Below are 19,127 nucleotides of genomic sequence, written 5' to 3' on the forward strand. Positions count from 1 at the left end.
GGCAGCCGCCTACCAAGTCCAACTAAGGAAGAGAATCCAGTGCGCCAATGAGGCACTGCACGAATTTCCCGTAGTGGTAGAGCAGCCCACAAGGCTCTGCACCATATATTTTACTTTTCAGGTTATTTTATAAATGTCTTTATTCAAACCTAGTTTTGGCAGATTGAAGAACCTAACAGTTATAAAATAAAAAAGAAGGTGGAGAGGCAGGCGGGCACTGTGGACGTGAGGGCCGCTGCCGCCGAAGTCTGGCATTGAACCGCCTTGAGGAGGGAGCAGCTGAAGGATGATAATATCTTGCAGATTCTGTGTAACGTTGAGTCAAGATAGCAATCGAAATTGAAGGACATCGCTGAACGCAGTCCAATCTATAAGGCATACTGGGCTCAGTGGACATCTCTGAAGGTCAACGACAGATTGCTCACCTTCATGTAGGAATCTACGGATGGCAAGATGCAGATTGCCCAGTGATAATCCTCAGGAGTATGAGGAAAGATGTTGAGAGGATGTGCCAGATGTGTGACATTTGTGTTGTGAGTAGGGTCAGATGGTGCAGTACGTCAGAGCACCTTTTGAAAGGATCGCCATCGATGTTGCTGGGCCATTCCCTGAATCTGATGCCATGAACCGTTACCTACTCCTGGCCATGGACTGTTTTACCAAGTGGCCAGAGGTCTACGCTGTCCTTCATAAGAGGCATTGAGAGTAGCCAACATCTTGGTCAAGAAATTCTGCCACTCTGGTGTACCGAAAGGAACTGCACAGTGACAAGGGCAGGAGTTTTGAGTCAAGACTGATGCAGGAAGTTCCTGCATTATCTAGGAGTGCGGAGACCCGTATGTTGCCTCTCCATCCTCAGTCAAATGGCATAGCGGAGCACTTCATGAAGACTGTCGAGGAGAACCCCAGGAAGGTGGTTTTGGTGTGCCAAAGGGACTGTGATGACAGGGTCCCATACTTCCTGATGGCCCGTCAAGAATCCATACTCAAAACGGCGGGCGTCACCTGCCAATATGGTCTTCGGGAGGGAGCTGCGCTTGCTATGCAACCTGATGTTTGTCGCCATGGGAGGGCCTATATACTGTCATCACTAGGCTCAAGGAAATTATCCATAGGATCGCCCCACGAGGGAAGATGATGTTTCTCCATTGGGACCGTCTGATACCATATCATGGAGCAGCCTTAAGGAGCGGGCAGTGTGGTGGGTCGCCATTTTGTACGACTAGGCCTTTACGAGGGGTGGTGTAGCCGGGCTCCAGTTGCGAGTGATATTACCTAGTAGAGCCGCGCCCTTCTTGCTAGCTTTTGTTACAACCAGTCAGAGGCAAGATAGGTGCGGATGGTTAACACATTTTATATCACCACTGTTGTGGCCCGTTACATCACTGGAGGCTACTCGGTAGTGTAGAAAGGGGCTTGAGGTGTAACTAGAGCATTTAGTCTCCAGAGAGTTCCAGTGGCTTCTCCTCATTCAAAGAATCTGGAAGGGCGAGCCTCCGTACAAAAGGTATACCAGATTAGTTCCAGTGGTTCAGTGTGAGTTCGGTCAGCGGTTGAAAGCGAACAGTGCATTTTTACCAGCTATCATGAGGGTTTATTTCTGTGAGTGACAGCACTATGAAGTATGTGTAATGCTGTCAATACAAGGCGGCTATGCGTAGGTCCGTGCTTCTTTTAAGGAATCATTTATATTTCAAGACATAAAAAATGTACAATACTCTGATGGCAAACCCGTTAAAGAGTTTGTTTCCTAAATAAAGGATTTTGTATATACTGCACCAGTAAAAGATAGCCCGTACTAACTTATTTGAAGAGAGCATGAATTAAAGTTCTCAAGGCTCTTCCTAGGCAAAGAAAGCTAGGGCTTGGAACAGGAGGATAGGTTCTATCTACAATAAGTGAAGATGTACTTTGAACTCTTGGTTTATTCAAAATTTTGGAAATTTGGAAATTCATATCACCTTGGTACAGTGAACCGCTATCTCCCGAATCGTCTTCCAGAATAGTTCTCCAGGCAACTTATACTCCAGGGTCCTCTCGTCACCATGGAATTGGACTCCTGCTCCCAAGTCCATTCGCCACCATGGAATCGAACCCGTACCTCATACCTGAAGGTCTCAAATTTCTCGGAGGTCTACAGCGATCTTGATGCGGGGTAATCACTCATGGTTTAGCTTTATACGATTGTCCACAGTTGTACAGTCCCCTGACACGTTCACATTCATTTGTCACCAAAATTTGCAAAGTACTGCCTTTAATTTATACAGGCAGACAACACTGTACCGTTTTCATCGACCTGATAACGAGATAAACGTGGTCATACGTTAGAATTTGCCCTGCACGCGAGAAAATTCACTTGGTTGGGCTATACATTAAAAAAATATATACGGACACAATGAATCAAAGGGGCCGTGGTTATCAAAATAATAAAATACGGGTGCAGGAAGTCAAAGAAGTCGTAACATGTCGGGAAAAGAATGCTAATTTGGCGATGCAGACAGGCCATGGTTTTGGTAGTTAGATGTGCGGACCGGCAGAATCCATGCCGCCGTGATATAAAAAAAGAATAGAATGCTTTTGGGATTGTTAAAAAATCGAGTCGGACAATAAAAAAATTTTCACTGCAACGGGGCGAGATTTTCTACGCAGAAGAAACCGTCGTATTTAGAAGGGAGAAAATTAAGCTAAAGAATTAGTACTTCAAGGGAATCTTAAAGGATCACACCAAAATCTAGCGTTTTACTGAGCAGATTAAATAATTAAAATCAAGAGAGAAATAGTTTAAACATTTCGTCGGTAGCCGTAACTCCAAATCAAACCTCGTGTATTGCATTAAACGAGATAATAATATCTATACACTGAAGATATTAACGGCAGTGAAATTGAGAGCTGACTAGATTGTATTCTTAAATTCTTGTCACTAGATTCTATCGTTGAAGTTTTGATTTGGATTACTTGTAGAAAAAGTTACGAATTAGATCCTGAATAATATATTGCAGAAGACTATGTCCCTGATCCTAATGACAATGTTCAATATTCTGTCGCATGTACTCATCGCCGTCATCATGAGGAGCTAAACTAGAGATGGATCTGACAACATGACGGAAGTCGCCTTGCCGATGCTGCTATCCCGAACCTGCATTCCAGTGCATAATCATGACGTAGTAGATGTCCAGTGCCAGCCCGCATGCCGTGGATGATCAGATGGAAACCTAGCCCAGTCTAGTAACATCGGCAAATGACAGCTAAGTTCCGATATTCTTTTATTGGTAGTAGTAGTTAGAAATGTTAGAAGTAATATATAAATTAAGCTGTGAATTTGTAGTGCGAAAGTTGTTATTCGTCTTCGAGAGAAAATTCCAATCGGCAAAATCTTCGCAAAGAGTTTAATGTGGTTTATTGATACGTGTGGACGTAGGTATTCTTCAATAATGTATAATCAATGCCAATACGTAGGAATGTTTACAATCATATATGCTGAGATTTAAGGTGATATTCTTCCCGTGTTAAAATGAAACGACGTATTTAATATGGTAAACTTTAACCGTAAAACAGAAAGAAGATAATAGTTTACGTGTTATTAAGACTTGGTTGCCGATTCACCACAATTACATGCGAGTAAATATGAGCTCTCGTTATTCAAATATGTATTTATTTTTTCATAGTAACGTAAATATTTGATGATATGACTGAAAACTAACCCAATTATGCAACGTTGTAGTTTCAGTGTGGTATGTTAAAATGTTATGCCGCGGGGAAAGTGATTGGTAGGTAAGGTTATGAGAAATATGTGTGGAGAATATAGATATGAATATTCGTTGAGATACATGTGAATTTGAGTATGGCGCGATATTATGATATTCCCAAATGATATATGGAAGGGTGTATCCATATTTGAAAGTTGTTGGTAGTAATTATGACTTGTTACTAACCATTAATATTTTTTGACTGTTGGAATGAAGTGTGATATTTTTGGGTTAGATATAGGTAAAATATTACGTTACGTAACATGATGTAGTGGTAGGCTAACCGGAACTGTCTTCAAAATACAATCTATAAATGAAATATAAGTAAGGATAAAACTTAATGTCTTCTTGGAAAATTTCAAACGTGATAATGAATATTATTTGATATTTATGGATGAAGCCATATTTTAAAGGGAGAAATGTCTTCTTAAATTTTATTCTCTGCCATAAGCAAATGAAATACGTCACCAGCTGTACTCCTTGGGATGTTATGAAATATTATTCGGACCCGGATGCGAATTTGAGGCACGTCAGTTACATCGATTGATAGTATATTATTGCTATTATATAGTACCTACCGGAGATATTAGAATACTAGATGGTTACATTTACATATTAATGACATGATAAAACGATTGATATATATATATATATTTCTTTTCTTTTTGATGGAAGATAACTAATATAGCTGAATAGAGCTATTGCCTTGGAACTTGGCTGACATTGCCGATGTTATAAATTTTTTTTTTACAAGATACATGAAAATGTTATAAATATTTTTTTTACAAGGAACTGAAAATAAGTGCATTCAGAATTGAAATTAAGTTTATTTTGTTTGATTTATCTAATTTATTCAATCCATGTAACTGCTTTCATTTATTCAATCATCTGATTTGATTAACTACTTTAATTCATTTAACAGCTGCAATTGATGAATGTAAGCAAACTTTTCTTTGTTTTTCATGAGGCGATTAAGATATTTATTCTGAAGGAATATTCAAATTATTTTACAGAGACGATATAATATTTCAAGGAAAGCATGATGAATATTTGTTATAGAAAGTTATATATATATATATATATTTTTTTTTTCTTTCTCTTTTCTTCTATTAATTCATGATCATGAATAATTATAAATTTAAATTAAAAAAAGATATTATTGAGGATAAATTATTTGATTTAGCAGATAAGTTTAGGTTGAACTTGCATGATTAACGTGCTATTGAAAGACAGATTTTTAGATAGTAATTGAGAATTGACATTGCCGGACGAATAATTTTGGTGGGTGAATCTTGAGTATGAAGAAATGGGTTCCCGGTTGAACCTACGTAAAATATATATATTTTTTGTTGGTGATGCGTAATAAAAATCCCTGAGAGATGTCGCGTAGCAGCTTAGAGAATATTTTGACGAATGCAATGAGTCGAAGAGATGGAATTACTACGTCAGTTGAAATGATTTTGACAAAATAAGTTAAACTCTACACGACGTATGCAAACTTGGTTAGCTGCCGACATTTTAGCATCATATATTTATTGCATTGATCTGTTCATTCGATCCGAAGACATGACAGACATAATAGGGGAACTAGCCGGAGCATTTGACTGATCGCCCAATATGGTGCAGAAAAAAAAAATCTCCGTGGATCGGTGCAACACGTTGTTTGAAATATACCAATAAACTTCCACTTGACACTTGCAGATAGAAATTCATAAATGTCACTTTAAAATGTTAAAGTTGAAAATGCATAGATAGCATTGATTTAAGAAACGAAAATGTTACCAAAAAAATGAAATAATGATGGAACATAGTTTATGGTAATTTACCACTGAAAAAAGATGAAACTAAACACAGTTCACTTGCTGTACACTGTCTGTGGTTACTTGCCACAACGTAAAAATAATACTGTCGCATTTGACACACAAAAAAGATATCAAAGAGTTTATCTGTACGCACTGCTAATAGTGATGAAATAAATAACTACAGTAGAACCTCGTTAATTCGAAATCGGTTAATTAAAAATCCCGCCTAATTCGAAGAAGCTCTCGTTCCCGGAAACATGAGATACAGTTTTGAATATTATTTCAATTGTTTAATTCGAAATACGGATAATTCGTAATTCGAAGTACAATGTCGGCCCCATTACTGAAATTCAGACTTTTAATTCGAAACTGCCTTTACATTTTAAAACAATAGTATGTTACAGAGTAATTTCAACTCGAAATTTATCCGCTCCGCTTCATAATAGAACGTGCGTTCCAGAACGTGGAGGGGTAGCTTTTCACACTTACACTCACTTCGGTGGGTCTTGGGTGGGTCTACAGTGCGCTTCATGATTGCTAAGTTGAATGAAATCGGAATTCTCTTGTATTCAACCTTTTAAGGAGCGCCGTAATATCACGCAACAGGCAGTGTGTGGGAAAACAGAATCCGCTAACACTGGCGATGCCGACAGTTGACGAAAAAACGTGGCTCATATAATAAATTCGTAGGCACCGAACAATATTGTCATTGCTGGTAAAACAGCGTTGCTTTATTTTAATGCGAGCCCAAACGGTCTTATGGTTTTAAAGGAGAAATTGCCAGCCGGGAAATCGTACAAGGGTGAGGGATGGGGGTCATAATAGTGCGTTGCAATGCACATGGGCGCGAGATACTTTATCCCCTCGTCATAGGAAAGTTCGATAAGCTACAATGTTTTAAGGGCGTTGGGCACTTTCCATACCAGTACAAAGCATCTAAAAATGCAAACAGTACAGAAATCCAAAAAGATAATGCATTTGCACAGGGGAACTGGCATAATTTATTCTCATCTTTGAATTGTGCGATTTTTGTTTTTCTTACGTTGCGTGAGGTTATGTTTGTCAGTGATTTATCCAAGTGCATTATTTGAACATTGTAAATGCACCTTGTTGGATACATTTTGGAAATAGTTTTTTCCATGGCATTTGAAAGGTTTAAACTGTGAATCGAGGTGATTGCATGTATTAATGGGTCTTAGAATACTTTGTGACGCGGCAAGTGTTTACATTTCTGAAGTACGAGAGAAGTGCCATAGCGGGAAATTGTACAAGGATAGAGTCATAGGAAAGTTCGATTTTAAGGGCATCGGGTACTTTCTGTGTAAATACAAGGCATCTAAAATGCATACAGTATAGTAATCCAATTAATAAAAGCACTTGCACATGGGAGCCAGCATAGAGTTATCCTTGTCTTTGAATCGTGCTTTTTTTTTTTTCTTTCTTGCGTTGCGTGAGGTTATGTTTACCAGTGAGATATCCGAGTGCATTATTTGAATCGTGTGTAAATGTCTTGGATACATTTTGGAAATAGTTCTTTTTTCATGGCATTTGAAAGGTATGAACTGTGAATCAAGGTTAACTGCATGCAGTAACGGGCCTTAGAATATTTAGTAACGCAGCAAGGGTTGGCACTTCTGAATTGTGAATTGGCGATTAATTCAAAATCACATAATTCGAAGTCCGATTTTTGAGTCCCAACGACTTCGAATTAACAAGGTTTTACTGTAGTTAGTCACTCTTAGCACAGTGAGTCTCATAAAATAACAAAGACACTGAAGAATATTTAGAAGCAATTATATAAATTACTGTATGTGCAGAAATCAGTTCAAATCCAATTAAGATTAACACCGTAATGGATTATCAGTTTAAGTCACTTGTATTTAATAGTACGGTTGGCATAGTCTATCGTACTCAAAGTTTATCACTAGTTAAGGAGCGCTTAAGTGTTGAATGGCAAAAAATATGCAAACGCTTGTGTTATAACAATGAGATATGTCAAACACTTTCAAATATCACAGTTACTGAAATATTAAATAATGTTCTAACACTTGCACAGCAACAAAATAAGTCAAACACTTCACTTGGTTTTTGATTGAAGAAACATTAAGTTCCACAGTTCGAGAATTACACCAAGTTCAGTTCTTGGCATGAGAATTTACAAGTCGCGTTTTGCAATCACCATGTCATCACTTGACTTGACTTTCTGTTGGACAAAATAATACAAGGTCTGCAGTAAAATGAAATACCTTCAAGGTCCACCTATTCAATACAAAGACGTTTTAATGTGATTCAATCACATGTCAAATGGTCAAATGGTACTAGTTTCGGCATCTATGTGCCATCATCAGCCTTAAGTACAAATTAAACAATATATATATTCCTAAAATATCTAAAACACATTTTAACACATTATAAAATACAAACTATACAACACAAACAATATGTCATATCTGATGAAGAAAGGGCAGCCAGGTCAGCCAGAATGAAGAGGTTTTGGGAAAGGAAGAAGATGATGCAAGCTAAATCTTCAGTTAATTCTTTGTTAACATAAATTTATTTGGGTTTGATTTAAGTGCTCCAATGTGGGCGTAAACTATGTAAATGAATAAATAAATAAAATACAATTGCTCATACCAGAACAAGCCAGCTTTCGACCAGGGAAAAGTTGTACTTCCCAAATACTGCACCTCACACAATATATAGAAGACGGCTATGAAAACAACAAAGTCACTGGAGCAGTTTTTGTTGACTTGACATCAGCCTACGATACAGTTAATCACCATATACTGCTTCGTAAAATGCACTGTATAACTAAGGACTATAAACTCACCCAAATGATTGAGTGCTTTCTACAGAACAGAAGGTTTTTTGTTGAATTCCAAGGCCAGAGGAGTAGATGGAGGATCTTAAAGAATGGCCTTCCACAACATCTACACCAATGATCAGCCTTGCCCACAAGGGACAAAGAGCTTTATTTATGCAGACGATGTCACTCTGGCAGCTCAAGAGGAAATGTTTGAATTAGTTGAAGAGAAGCTCTCCCATGCTCTACAAATTCTACCAAGAGAACCAACTAAAACCAAACCCATCAAAAACACAAGTCTGTGCCTTCCACCTAAAAAATCGACAGACAGCGAGAAAATTGCAAGTGATTTGGGAAGGTAAAATATTAGAATACTGCTTCACTCCCAAATATCTAGGAGTAACTCTTGACCGAGCACTAACCTATAGAACACACTGTCTGAATACCAAAAGGAAGGTATTTGCAAGGAACAACATTATCCGGAAATTATCGGGTTCAACCTGGGGGACGCATCCTCTCCTTTTAAGAACATCAGCAATAGCCCTCTGTTGTTCAGCAGCAGAATGCGTCTGCCCTGTCTGGTGTAGATCTAGTCATGCTAATCAAGTGGATGTCGCCTTAAATGAAACCTGCAGACTCATTACAGGATGTTTGAGATCTACACCACTTGATAAAGTTTATTGTCTAGCAGGTATCCCACCTCCAGATATCCGCCGTGAGTGTGCATCCAGACTGGAGAAATCTAAAGCACTGAACCTGACGATCCATACTTTATATGGGTACCATCCAGCAACCCAATGGCTCAAATCAAGGAAACGCTTTCTCCATAGAACTGAAAGCCTCACTGAATCACCATCGAACTTCAGAGTGAATTCATGGCGTTCCAGATCCAGCCACCTTGCAGGATGGATGACGCCTTCCGAAAGACTTCCTCCAGACCACGAGGAAAGCTGGTCAACATGGAAGACGCGCAACAGGTTGCGTTCAGGAGTTGGAAGAACAAAGACCAACATGAGAAAGTGGGGTTTTGTCTGTGACTCCACTCTATGTGAATGTGGTGAAGAACAGACTATGAGCCATCTCCTTGTTTGTAACTTGTGTCCAAATACTTGCTCTCTCCAGAATGTGATGGACGCTACCAAGGAAGCATGTAAATTAGCCGCTTACTGGTCACACAACATTTAATGGTAAGTATAATGTATGTTTCTGACATGATTAAATAAATAAATAAATAATAAATGAGATAAGTTAAAATTATGATACAATTGATTGCTAGGATGTAAAATTCTTAAAATTCCTGCTGTTCGTTACATAGTTCAGTCTGTGTTCATTCAGAATAGGTGAATTTGTGCTGTTGTCTATGTGAGTGACATTTATTCCTTTAATATTAGGTGGTTCCGGGGAAGTTTACTTTGATCACGTAAGATCGTGATGTAAATAAAGATGAATTCCCACTTCAATTTAAACCTGAAGGAGAAAATAGCCAAGTTAGATGTTGGAAGCAATGTATGGAAGTTACTAGAATCATAAGGATCATTGAATGATGATTGACTCACCTTGAGCAGCATGTTAAACAAGTTGTTACAAAGACGGAGCCGGACGAAGTGTTTGGGCAGCGGTAAAGGAGGCGAGGGGAAGGAAGGAGGCGGGACTAAGGCAGGGCGGAAGGATGGGGTAGTGGGGGTAATTGACGGGAGTGTGTATTCTGGATTGCTTGGAAAATCGAAGTGTTTTTCGATAGTTTGGTATTTTTAAGCCAATCGATTAAAATATCGAAAAGGATATTGGGTTTCTCGTAAATTTCATTTAAATTATATTTGGGGTTGTAGTATTGATCGCAGCTGATGTAACAACTTTCAATAATATTCATTATGGGTCCCTTGTTTCCTGTTTGCAGAACTTCCTTATCTTGTTCAATGTCTGTAAATTTGTGATTAGTGTCGTGCATATGTATACCCATGGCGGAGAACTTATTGTGTCTCATTGCGTTGACGTGTTCTGAATATCTCATCATAAAATTGCGTCCTGTTTTTTCTATGTAAGAGCTGCTGCATTCATTACATTTTAGTCTATATATTCCAGATTTGGAGTAGATACTGGGGGTATTGATTGATGCAGAGTTGTATAAAATTTTGGAAGTTCTATTATTAGTTTTGAATAAAATTCTTACATTGTGTTTCCGGAAAAGGTTGGTGATTTTGTGGACGTCGTTATTGTAAGTGAAGGTGGTTGACATAGGAGTTTTTTCTTTTTCTTTTATGAGTTTGGTTTTAGGCCGGTACCTATATTTGTTTATTATTTGTTCTATAAACGGCCTGTTGTACCCATTGAACTTGGCAATTGCCCTTATGGTATTAAGTTTGTTATTAAGATCCTTCTTCTCCAACTTCTCCTTTAAAAATAAAGGCACACAAATTTTTGGGGGGAAATCAACTTGCGGGCGGGGGCGGTGAAAAAGGGGTTTACAGTAATTTAATTTATGAGGATACATATATCTCAAAACCAGAGATGTTATGGTCATGATAATCGGCATTTGAAAGCTCCTTTATAAATAAAGAAACAAGTGTTTTTGGTTTTCGGAAAATTCACTTAAGGGGGGGGGGGGGGGGTGAAAGGAAGTGAAATTTTAAAATTCTTTTTATGGAGAAACTTATATTTCAAAAACTTAATGTTACACGCATGAAAATTTGTATTTGGAATCTCCCTTAAAAATACACGCATTTTTTTGGAGAGGGTGGGGGAATCAACTTAACGGGCTGGGGGCCAAAAAGGAGTTGAATTAGAGGCATGAACATTTGGAATCTTCTTTCAAAGTAAAGGAACGCGTGTTCTTTTGTCTTCGGAAAATCCACTTAATGGGGGTTAATGAATTGAAAAATTAGTTGAATTCTTTGTATGAGGGTACTTATATCTCAAAACTGAAGATGTTACATACATGAAAATTGTTATTTGGAATCTCCTTAAAAAATAAAGAAGCTTGTATTTTTGTTTTTGGAAAATACACTTGCGTGGGGTTGTGGGAAGAACTGATCAAGGGGTTGAATTCTTTTTATGCTGATACTTATGTATATCAAAAACTGAAGATGTTACAAATGTGGGAATAGGTATTTGGAATCTCCTTTAAAAATAAAGAAACATGTATTTATTTTTTCAACACGAAAGAAGACTGTTTCTCACATGTACAGTTCCATGTTGCATGGTCGTCTTAGCCCCAAAAAGTAATACTACAAACATGGTTTACAAATAATTTCTGGGGTAAATAAAACTCAATTTTTGGATGAGTTTATATACTTTAGGAATTTTCAGGTAATGTCTTAGTACAGTGTCGAGGAACGGTTACTTTGATCAAATTACGAAATCCACACGAGCGAAGCCGCGGGTAATTGCTAGTTAGGTAATAATCTCCATTGGCCATCAACTTGGTGTTTCTTATTGATGATTGTCCTGTTGATTCTTCTATCTACAGCGCATTATCTACAAAGAACATACAGAAATTGTGCTATATTTGATACTGAAAATGTCGGACTATTAATGCAAATTCTGATTGCAATAATATAATAACTACAACATAACATAACATAACATAACATAACATAACATAACATAACATAACATAATACTTACATTTCTTTGACGATCAGAACTGAACCAACTCCCCTTCCAATAAAAAATTCCAAGCTGTTGCACCAGAAAACTTAATTAAACCACACAGAGCGCACCGACTTACAGTAGCAACAACGTGTTGACGTGACAGACAGCAAACTGTGAGTGGCAGAACAAGTACCAAACCTGTGATCTTGAGCGACTTCCCGCGTGATTGCCGACGCCAACTTATTCCGAGACATGTTACACTGATATAGATGTTGATTCCCATAGGGAATCTGAAATATTTGTCCCGAATGAGTAAATTTATAATACCAATATAAATGGTCCGTTATTGGACAATATAAATTTTCCAGCTAACTCATTCCTGGTTGCCAGTGTTTCGCCTTCGTGCTGGGTACCAACTGATGAGCCCAACCTAGCACACGAGGGCAAAACTCTGGCAACCAGGAATGAGTTCAGATAGCAACTGTTACAAGTATGATTTGATACGTGGCCTTCTGCATGAAAATGAGAATTTGGTGCAATTTAATTTAGAAACAAGTATCCTTTGAGAGATTCAAAAAATTTCATATAAACTGATATTGAAATGTCCTTATCACTTGTCTACATTTCTAGGGGAAGCATTGGATACCCCTTAGAATTCCTTTTCCTCTTTTTTTCTTGTATTCATAAAATTCAAAGTGAGTTTTATATTAATTTTTATTGTCTCCTACAGGAAGTCTGCGAGCAGCATGCACACTGGTGAATCAATTAGGAGCCAAGGTTGTGGAATGTCTTGTTGTAATGGAGCTGAAAGATCTAAATGGGCAAGAAAATATTCCAGTTCCAGTTCATTCCATCGTTCAGTTTTAGCGCCAATTTAGTTACTACTCACTGTTTTTAAATATTATGAAACATTCCATGCCCTGTTGAACATAGCTGTTGTATGTATTGTATACTTAGGCCTAGGTTCATAAAATATTATAGAAGAGTCAAGTTGCACTTACATTATTTGATTATACTGAAGATTTTTTTCTTCACTGTCGATATAGGTTTATGTTCCTGTAATGAATGGTGTGAAAGTGTCGCCCATAGGATCAGTTGGTAAATGCAATTCAGTGGGTGTAGCAGACTTATGTGTAATAGCTCCTGACTCAGTGTGGAAAGCAACAGGGAAACTACCTCATTTCTTATTCCTCTAGTATGTTTCTTCTCTGAGGAATGGGTTGTCTGTGACAGCTGGTAGTGGAGCTATTGGGGATCCATCTAGCCTTTGTGCTGAAAAATCTCAGCATACATTCTTTTTGATAATATTTTTGGTCATCCCTGACTTTGCAACCACCTCTGCTCATGAGGGCATCAAATTGAATGCGGTACATGTTGAATAATACCTATATCTCCTGTAATTACCATCAAGGTGTCACCCACTTCCAAAGTGTATCACCATTTGCTAATGTTCAGCTCAATCACTTCATGGCTACATCTCATACATGACACATCTTGCAATCCAGTGGGCAGAATTAGAAACACTCTTTCATATGTAGAACATTAGATTTATTATGACTTCAAGAGGAGTTTTTCTTCTTCTTCTCCTCCACTATCCTTGTCCAGGAAGCTCCTGGGCAGGGTAGTGGATCACTGACCTCCATTTTGTCCATTCCTTGTCCTGATCCACTTTAACACTTCATATAGGCTATTGTTGTGATGGGCTTGCCACATTCAAAGGCATTTCATATCTGCCATGCCTTTTGCAGCTGCCCCTAAGCTGGAGAAAAGATGCTGCATGTTGGATTTTAGTGGCATTTCCTCTACCCAAAGTCATTTGCTCCTTTAAAGAGTCAGAATTTTTAAATGTGCCCAGCATTTGGTGTTGAGTTGCTGGCTGTACGGTCTACTCCATCTCATAGCAGGTAACCCTGCCCAGACATAAAATTCTAGCTCTATACTGTAGAAAATGAGCTTGCACGACAGAATACGGGTGTAAAATATCATGATATCATTGAAATTACAGGTATTTGTACTAGATGTGATTTGCTTTCATAATTGTTAGCATCTCAGGCCACAATACCAGATGTTGCATGGATTTGTTTGTAAAATGCAAACATACCAATCCTATGGTAGCATTGCCTGCCTCTTACTTGGAGACTTTACATTCGCAATTCCCGACCAGTCCAGGGATTTAAATTTTGGACCGCAGGCTGAAAAAAAGTTCAGTCATTCTTGGAAGATCAACTAAGGAACTGTCTGATGTGAGAGGTAGTGTGGATCCAGTTGCAAAAGCCAAGAAATACAACTGAGGATGTTTTCATGCTGCCCTATGGCACTTCAGTACCTGCAGGCCATCTGGCTGGGCAGCAGGGCAAGGCCCTTAATGGGCTAATGTGCAATGGGCTTGTTTTTGTAATGTGAATATACTATGAATGATTCCATCATCATTCTTAAATAAATAGAAACGTTTTATGTCGCACCGACACAGATAGGTCTTATGACGATGATGGGATAGGAAAGGCCTAGGAGTGGGAAGGAAGCGGCCCTGGCCTTAATTAAGGTATAGCCCCAGCATCTTCCTGGTGTGAAAATGGGAAACCACGAAAAATCATCTTCAGGGCTGCCGACAGTGGGGTTCGAATCCACTATATCCTGGATGCAAGTTCACAGCTGCGCGCCCCTAACCGCATGGCCAACTCGCCTGGTAAATAAATAGAAGCAAGAATCATGCAAAATTAAAATATAATACCATTCATCATGTTGTTTTATCATCAAAGCCTGGTGCTCTTTGTTTCCATCTTATCAAATATAGTCATAGAAAATGTAGTAACTACTGACTAAATGAGTTGTTACAGCTGATTATTAAAAACATATCAGTTATCCTATTCGCTTATGCATGAGTGGCAATTTTTGGGAAAGATGTTTTGCAGTCTCTCTTATCAATAATGTAAACTTTTTAATTTAATGCATAACTTTTGTGTAACTATTTGGCATATTGAGTACTTCTTTTCAACTATTGTTATTATTGGTATAAGCAGACCCATACTGTTTCAACTTTGTTAAGTACAACAACTTGAGACCCATGAAGGGCCTTGGAACTATGAAGGTCATAAAGATGCCACGCCATAACATTAGATAATATTGTTAACCACCTCAATTGTAGTACCATATGTGAACTCTTTACAGGACATTGGACATAACATGAATGATATTAAGTTTGAATGTTTAATATATTTTTATTTTATTGTTGTTTTTGACCAGTTTTATGTTCGGAATTTTTTTAAAAAATAAGGTCTTTTACATGCATGTGATTTTAATCAATAAGCTGAAGAAAAGAATATTAATTTTCGAAACATGTACTTATATATATTTATGTATTTGATGTATTAGTAAATACACTAGATTTTGAATTGTATTGTTAGGGCAGAGCTTTACATTATTAATAACAGTAATTTAATTCAACACGGACTATTGGTGGCCATTATGGTCAAGCTTGTTGATGTTGACTACAAAGTGGTGATAATTTTATGAAATTATGTTCTGCACAACTTTACTTCTAAATTGACAGTTAGAAAAACATGTGAGCATTGCCTTATTTACTGTATGTTGCTAGTGTTCTACTGCTGCAATACGATCACAGTACACAGTCCTCATAAAATGTATTATTGCACTCAGAAAAGCTAATGAATCACGAGTGAAAACAAATTCATAAAAACTTTGAAGACACTGTATGCACTTGCTAACAATATCTGACCCTAAAACAAAAATAAAAGTGAATGAGGAAATAACAAATTACTCACAACTAAGGGATGATGACACAGGTTATGGTGTACAAAGGAAATACTCCACACTCAGAGTCACTTTCTTGCCACCTGTCTGTCCCAAAATTCACTGAGACGTGGTATACACAGACGAACTAGATACACTAACCAACACACGGATATAAATAAACTACTGCTATACTGAACTTTTAAACCTATAAATAACTGTAGGCTGTTGTATTAACTTATGCTATGCTAAACTGTAAACTATATTTTAGTAGATAGATAAAGCCTAAAAATAACAATATAAAAAACACAAATTACAGAAGGGAAAAAAATGCAAAATGTCACGAACTATATCAAATACCATACACGCCAAACGAGACAAGTTTAACCATGTGGAGAATGTACACAGTACAGTTGGCAGCTAGGTTTTGAGATTGTGCCCAGTCGATATAAATTGGTATGAACAGGAGCTTGGGATCGGTTGTATGTTTGTATTTCTGTGCACAACCACCATATAGAGCCAAAATCAGCCAAAACGTCAATTTAGAAGCTATAATGTTCAGGGTATAAACATTTTCACCAGTGCTGGTAAGAATGCAAAACATAAAATGTTCCTGTCCTGGGAGTCAGCTGCTGGGGAAGGGCATTCAGAAGGCACTGAAGCAAGGTACTTCAACTACCATTATTAGACAGAAGAAAATCAGTATAATCGCATAAAAATGTTCAATGAAATAACTTGACTCTTTCTTACCATTATATATGTTTTGTTCTTTAAGAACTGTACTGTATGTAATATGTTTTATATTTTTTATATTACTTGTGGTTATTCTCTGGTATGGATCATTCCCAGTGAGAGTGTAATTATTTTTATGGTTTTTAGATATGCCATATTGAGATATAAACTGTTTGATGTTCTTTGGGTATGGATCATTCCCGCTGAAAATGTATGTTGTAATTGTGGTTTCTCATGTTATAATAAAGAAGCAAATTTTTGATGCTGAAGCTACGTTCATTATGGTATTGTAATGGTACCGGTTTTAAATCCCACTAATTATTTTTATGGTTTTCAGAGATGCCAACATGAGAAAGTGGGGTTTTGTCTGTGACTCCACTCTATGTGAATGTGGTGAAGAAAAGACAGGTTTTCAGTGAACTAATTGAATTTGTGGAACAGTGAACCTTTGACTCAAAATCCTTGTAAATGAATGCTATACACTGAAGTTAGGCTTTCAGCATCTTCCTTATTACTGTATTTTATCTTGTAATTAACACACCTTTTTGACGAAAAATACAGGCGAAAACTTCGGATGCATAAATTATACGAGGAATTCAGATATTTAAAACATTATTTAGAATTATTTACATTTAAAAGATACGTATAATTTAATATACACGCAGTTGGTTAAACTCATTTGCAGTTAATCGTCATACATATCCCACATCGTTCCATCTATATGATGGGTCAGCGAATGAAGCCCGTCCACCAACTTCTGTCTTTGTACTTTTCTCCTTCTTCAGTGTTGTCCCAGTCCCTTCCTCGTTGCTGAATATCATTTTTCACCATCTCTGTATATCGCATTCTTGGCTACCCTCTTGGTCTTGAATATTTTAACTGCAGATCATACATTTTTCTGGGTATGCGATCAGGATCCATCCTTCGCATGTGACCGTACCATTTGAGTCTACGCAGAGTTAATCGTCATCTGGCATAAAATTCCAGCGCGAGATTCTTTCTGGAAAGTCAAATGGGGTACATCAGGTAATTTGGACACGTGGGTTTGAAGTACCGACACTGGAAAATATTCTTCCCGTTACGAGCTGACAGCACGGCTTGAAGTAAAATAAACATGTACTAATAAAAGCACAATTCATGTAAGTACATAATAATGACACACTTGCAAAACAAGAAAACTGTCCAACACAAGAAGGGCTGGACATCGAAGGAGGGACCCCTGCTATATTTCCCCAAACTGTTTGTATCCAATGTTGTACGAGTGACGTGTCCATCCAACCTTTTCCTTGGATAGGAACGTGGATTCCTAGTGGAAATTTTACTTCAGGCATTGTTTTTCATTTTAGAACAACATAAGGGGCAAGCTTTCTGCCATCACCTGTTACAGCAAGCGTTGCAGTACATCGTTCTTTTTCGCTTCCGGTAGCACGTACGATAACACTCGGCATTCCTTTCTTATCGATTGTTCTACTTTGTGGCATACGAAAACTGATTGGCATCTGATCTGTGGTTCCTATTTGGGAATGCAAATATTCCTTCACTTTATGCTTCTCAATCACAAAGCGATGAAAATCAATTACCGGTCCTTGGTTGAAATCATTCGGCATGTTGTGGCATAATGTTGGTCTTCGTCGAAGAGAAAGTGCATTTCTCTTCATAAAATTAATGAAGCCTCGGATAACCTTCAAATCCGAGACAATGATTCCATGTGCAGCAGCTATTTCTCGTCATTTAAAATACAGCATTTCATGAGAAACGGGATATCCAACGTTGCGTAATTAAATCATACATTTAAGCAGATCCTCCCCTACTTTCAGTAACTTGCCACTTTTTGGTCCGCGAAATGCTTTGCGAGGCTTGTTGGTCGCTTGAAGTGCAGTACTCTGTTACCACGGTAACCGTGGCAGTGCACATTGCATTCGGACACTGAATACTTGTGGCCCACTGCCCTATTATTCCTGTATGTTTTGTCGTAACTGATCACCGCAAGTTTATATGATGCACTATTACTCGAATACTTGCTCACTGTAGACTAACAAACAATTTTGAGATCACAGAAAACGCATGTCCCGTACCCGAACCACTCGTAAAATACATTTGTAACAGACTGGAATAGAGCGTCACTGGTCACTTCTGCACTGATTCTCTCATTGAACTAGTGCAGTGGTATTTCCTACAGGCTGATAACAAAACGTTGCCCAGTATTTGGAACGCCTGGTTTTGCAATAGTTAGGCTGCTACCTGAGTAGTTGACTTCTTTATTTCAAAACTCATCAGGAGCTACGTGAAATACGTGAATGTTTCTTTTTCTCCACTTTGGACCCAAAAATATTGGGATGCGTAAATTATGCAAGGGTGTTAATTATGTGAGAAAATGCAGTATTTCCAGTGGACAGGAAAACATTATCAATTGATTTAGGAAGGAAAGTGCTGTGTCTTGTCTACCGTAACTTGGTTCGTTCAGTGCTGAAACTGTTTGTTAATTCATAGTTTTCTGTGGCTATGAACTTCACTACTTGTTTCATTTCTTAGAAGAAAGCTGACCTCAGCAGCCTAGTCGATTAGTGGTTCTTCTGTTCCTGATAGTGGGTTAGATATTTAAATGCGACAGCTTTGTGTCCCGGCTACTGACATGTTAAAGGGTTTATGCATTACAACTCTGCAAGTCTAGAATGTCTTAAAATTTGTAGCTATTGAAGGAAC

At 37.9% G+C, this 19,127-nt stretch overlaps 1 protein-coding gene across 1 annotated transcript in view; it reads left to right on the top strand.

Moving 5' to 3' along the window:
• The window catches only part of Aprt (adenine phosphoribosyltransferase), a 59,979-nt gene extending 43,286 nt beyond the window's left edge, over positions 1-16,693 (top strand). Inside the window, exon 4 of the mRNA XM_067145658.2 lies at positions 12,673-16,693. Coding sequence (XP_067001759.1) covers positions 12,673-12,809 — 137 coding nt within the window. The 3' untranslated portion in view covers positions 12,810-16,693. The remainder of the gene's footprint in view (positions 1-12,672) is intronic.
• Positions 16,694-19,127: the final 2,434 nt, after the last annotated feature.

This window comes from Anabrus simplex, chromosome 4 (genome assembly GCF_040414725.1).
Source record: "Anabrus simplex isolate iqAnaSimp1 chromosome 4, ASM4041472v1, whole genome shotgun sequence".
Lineage (NCBI taxonomy): Eukaryota > Metazoa > Arthropoda > Insecta > Orthoptera > Tettigoniidae > Anabrus > Anabrus simplex.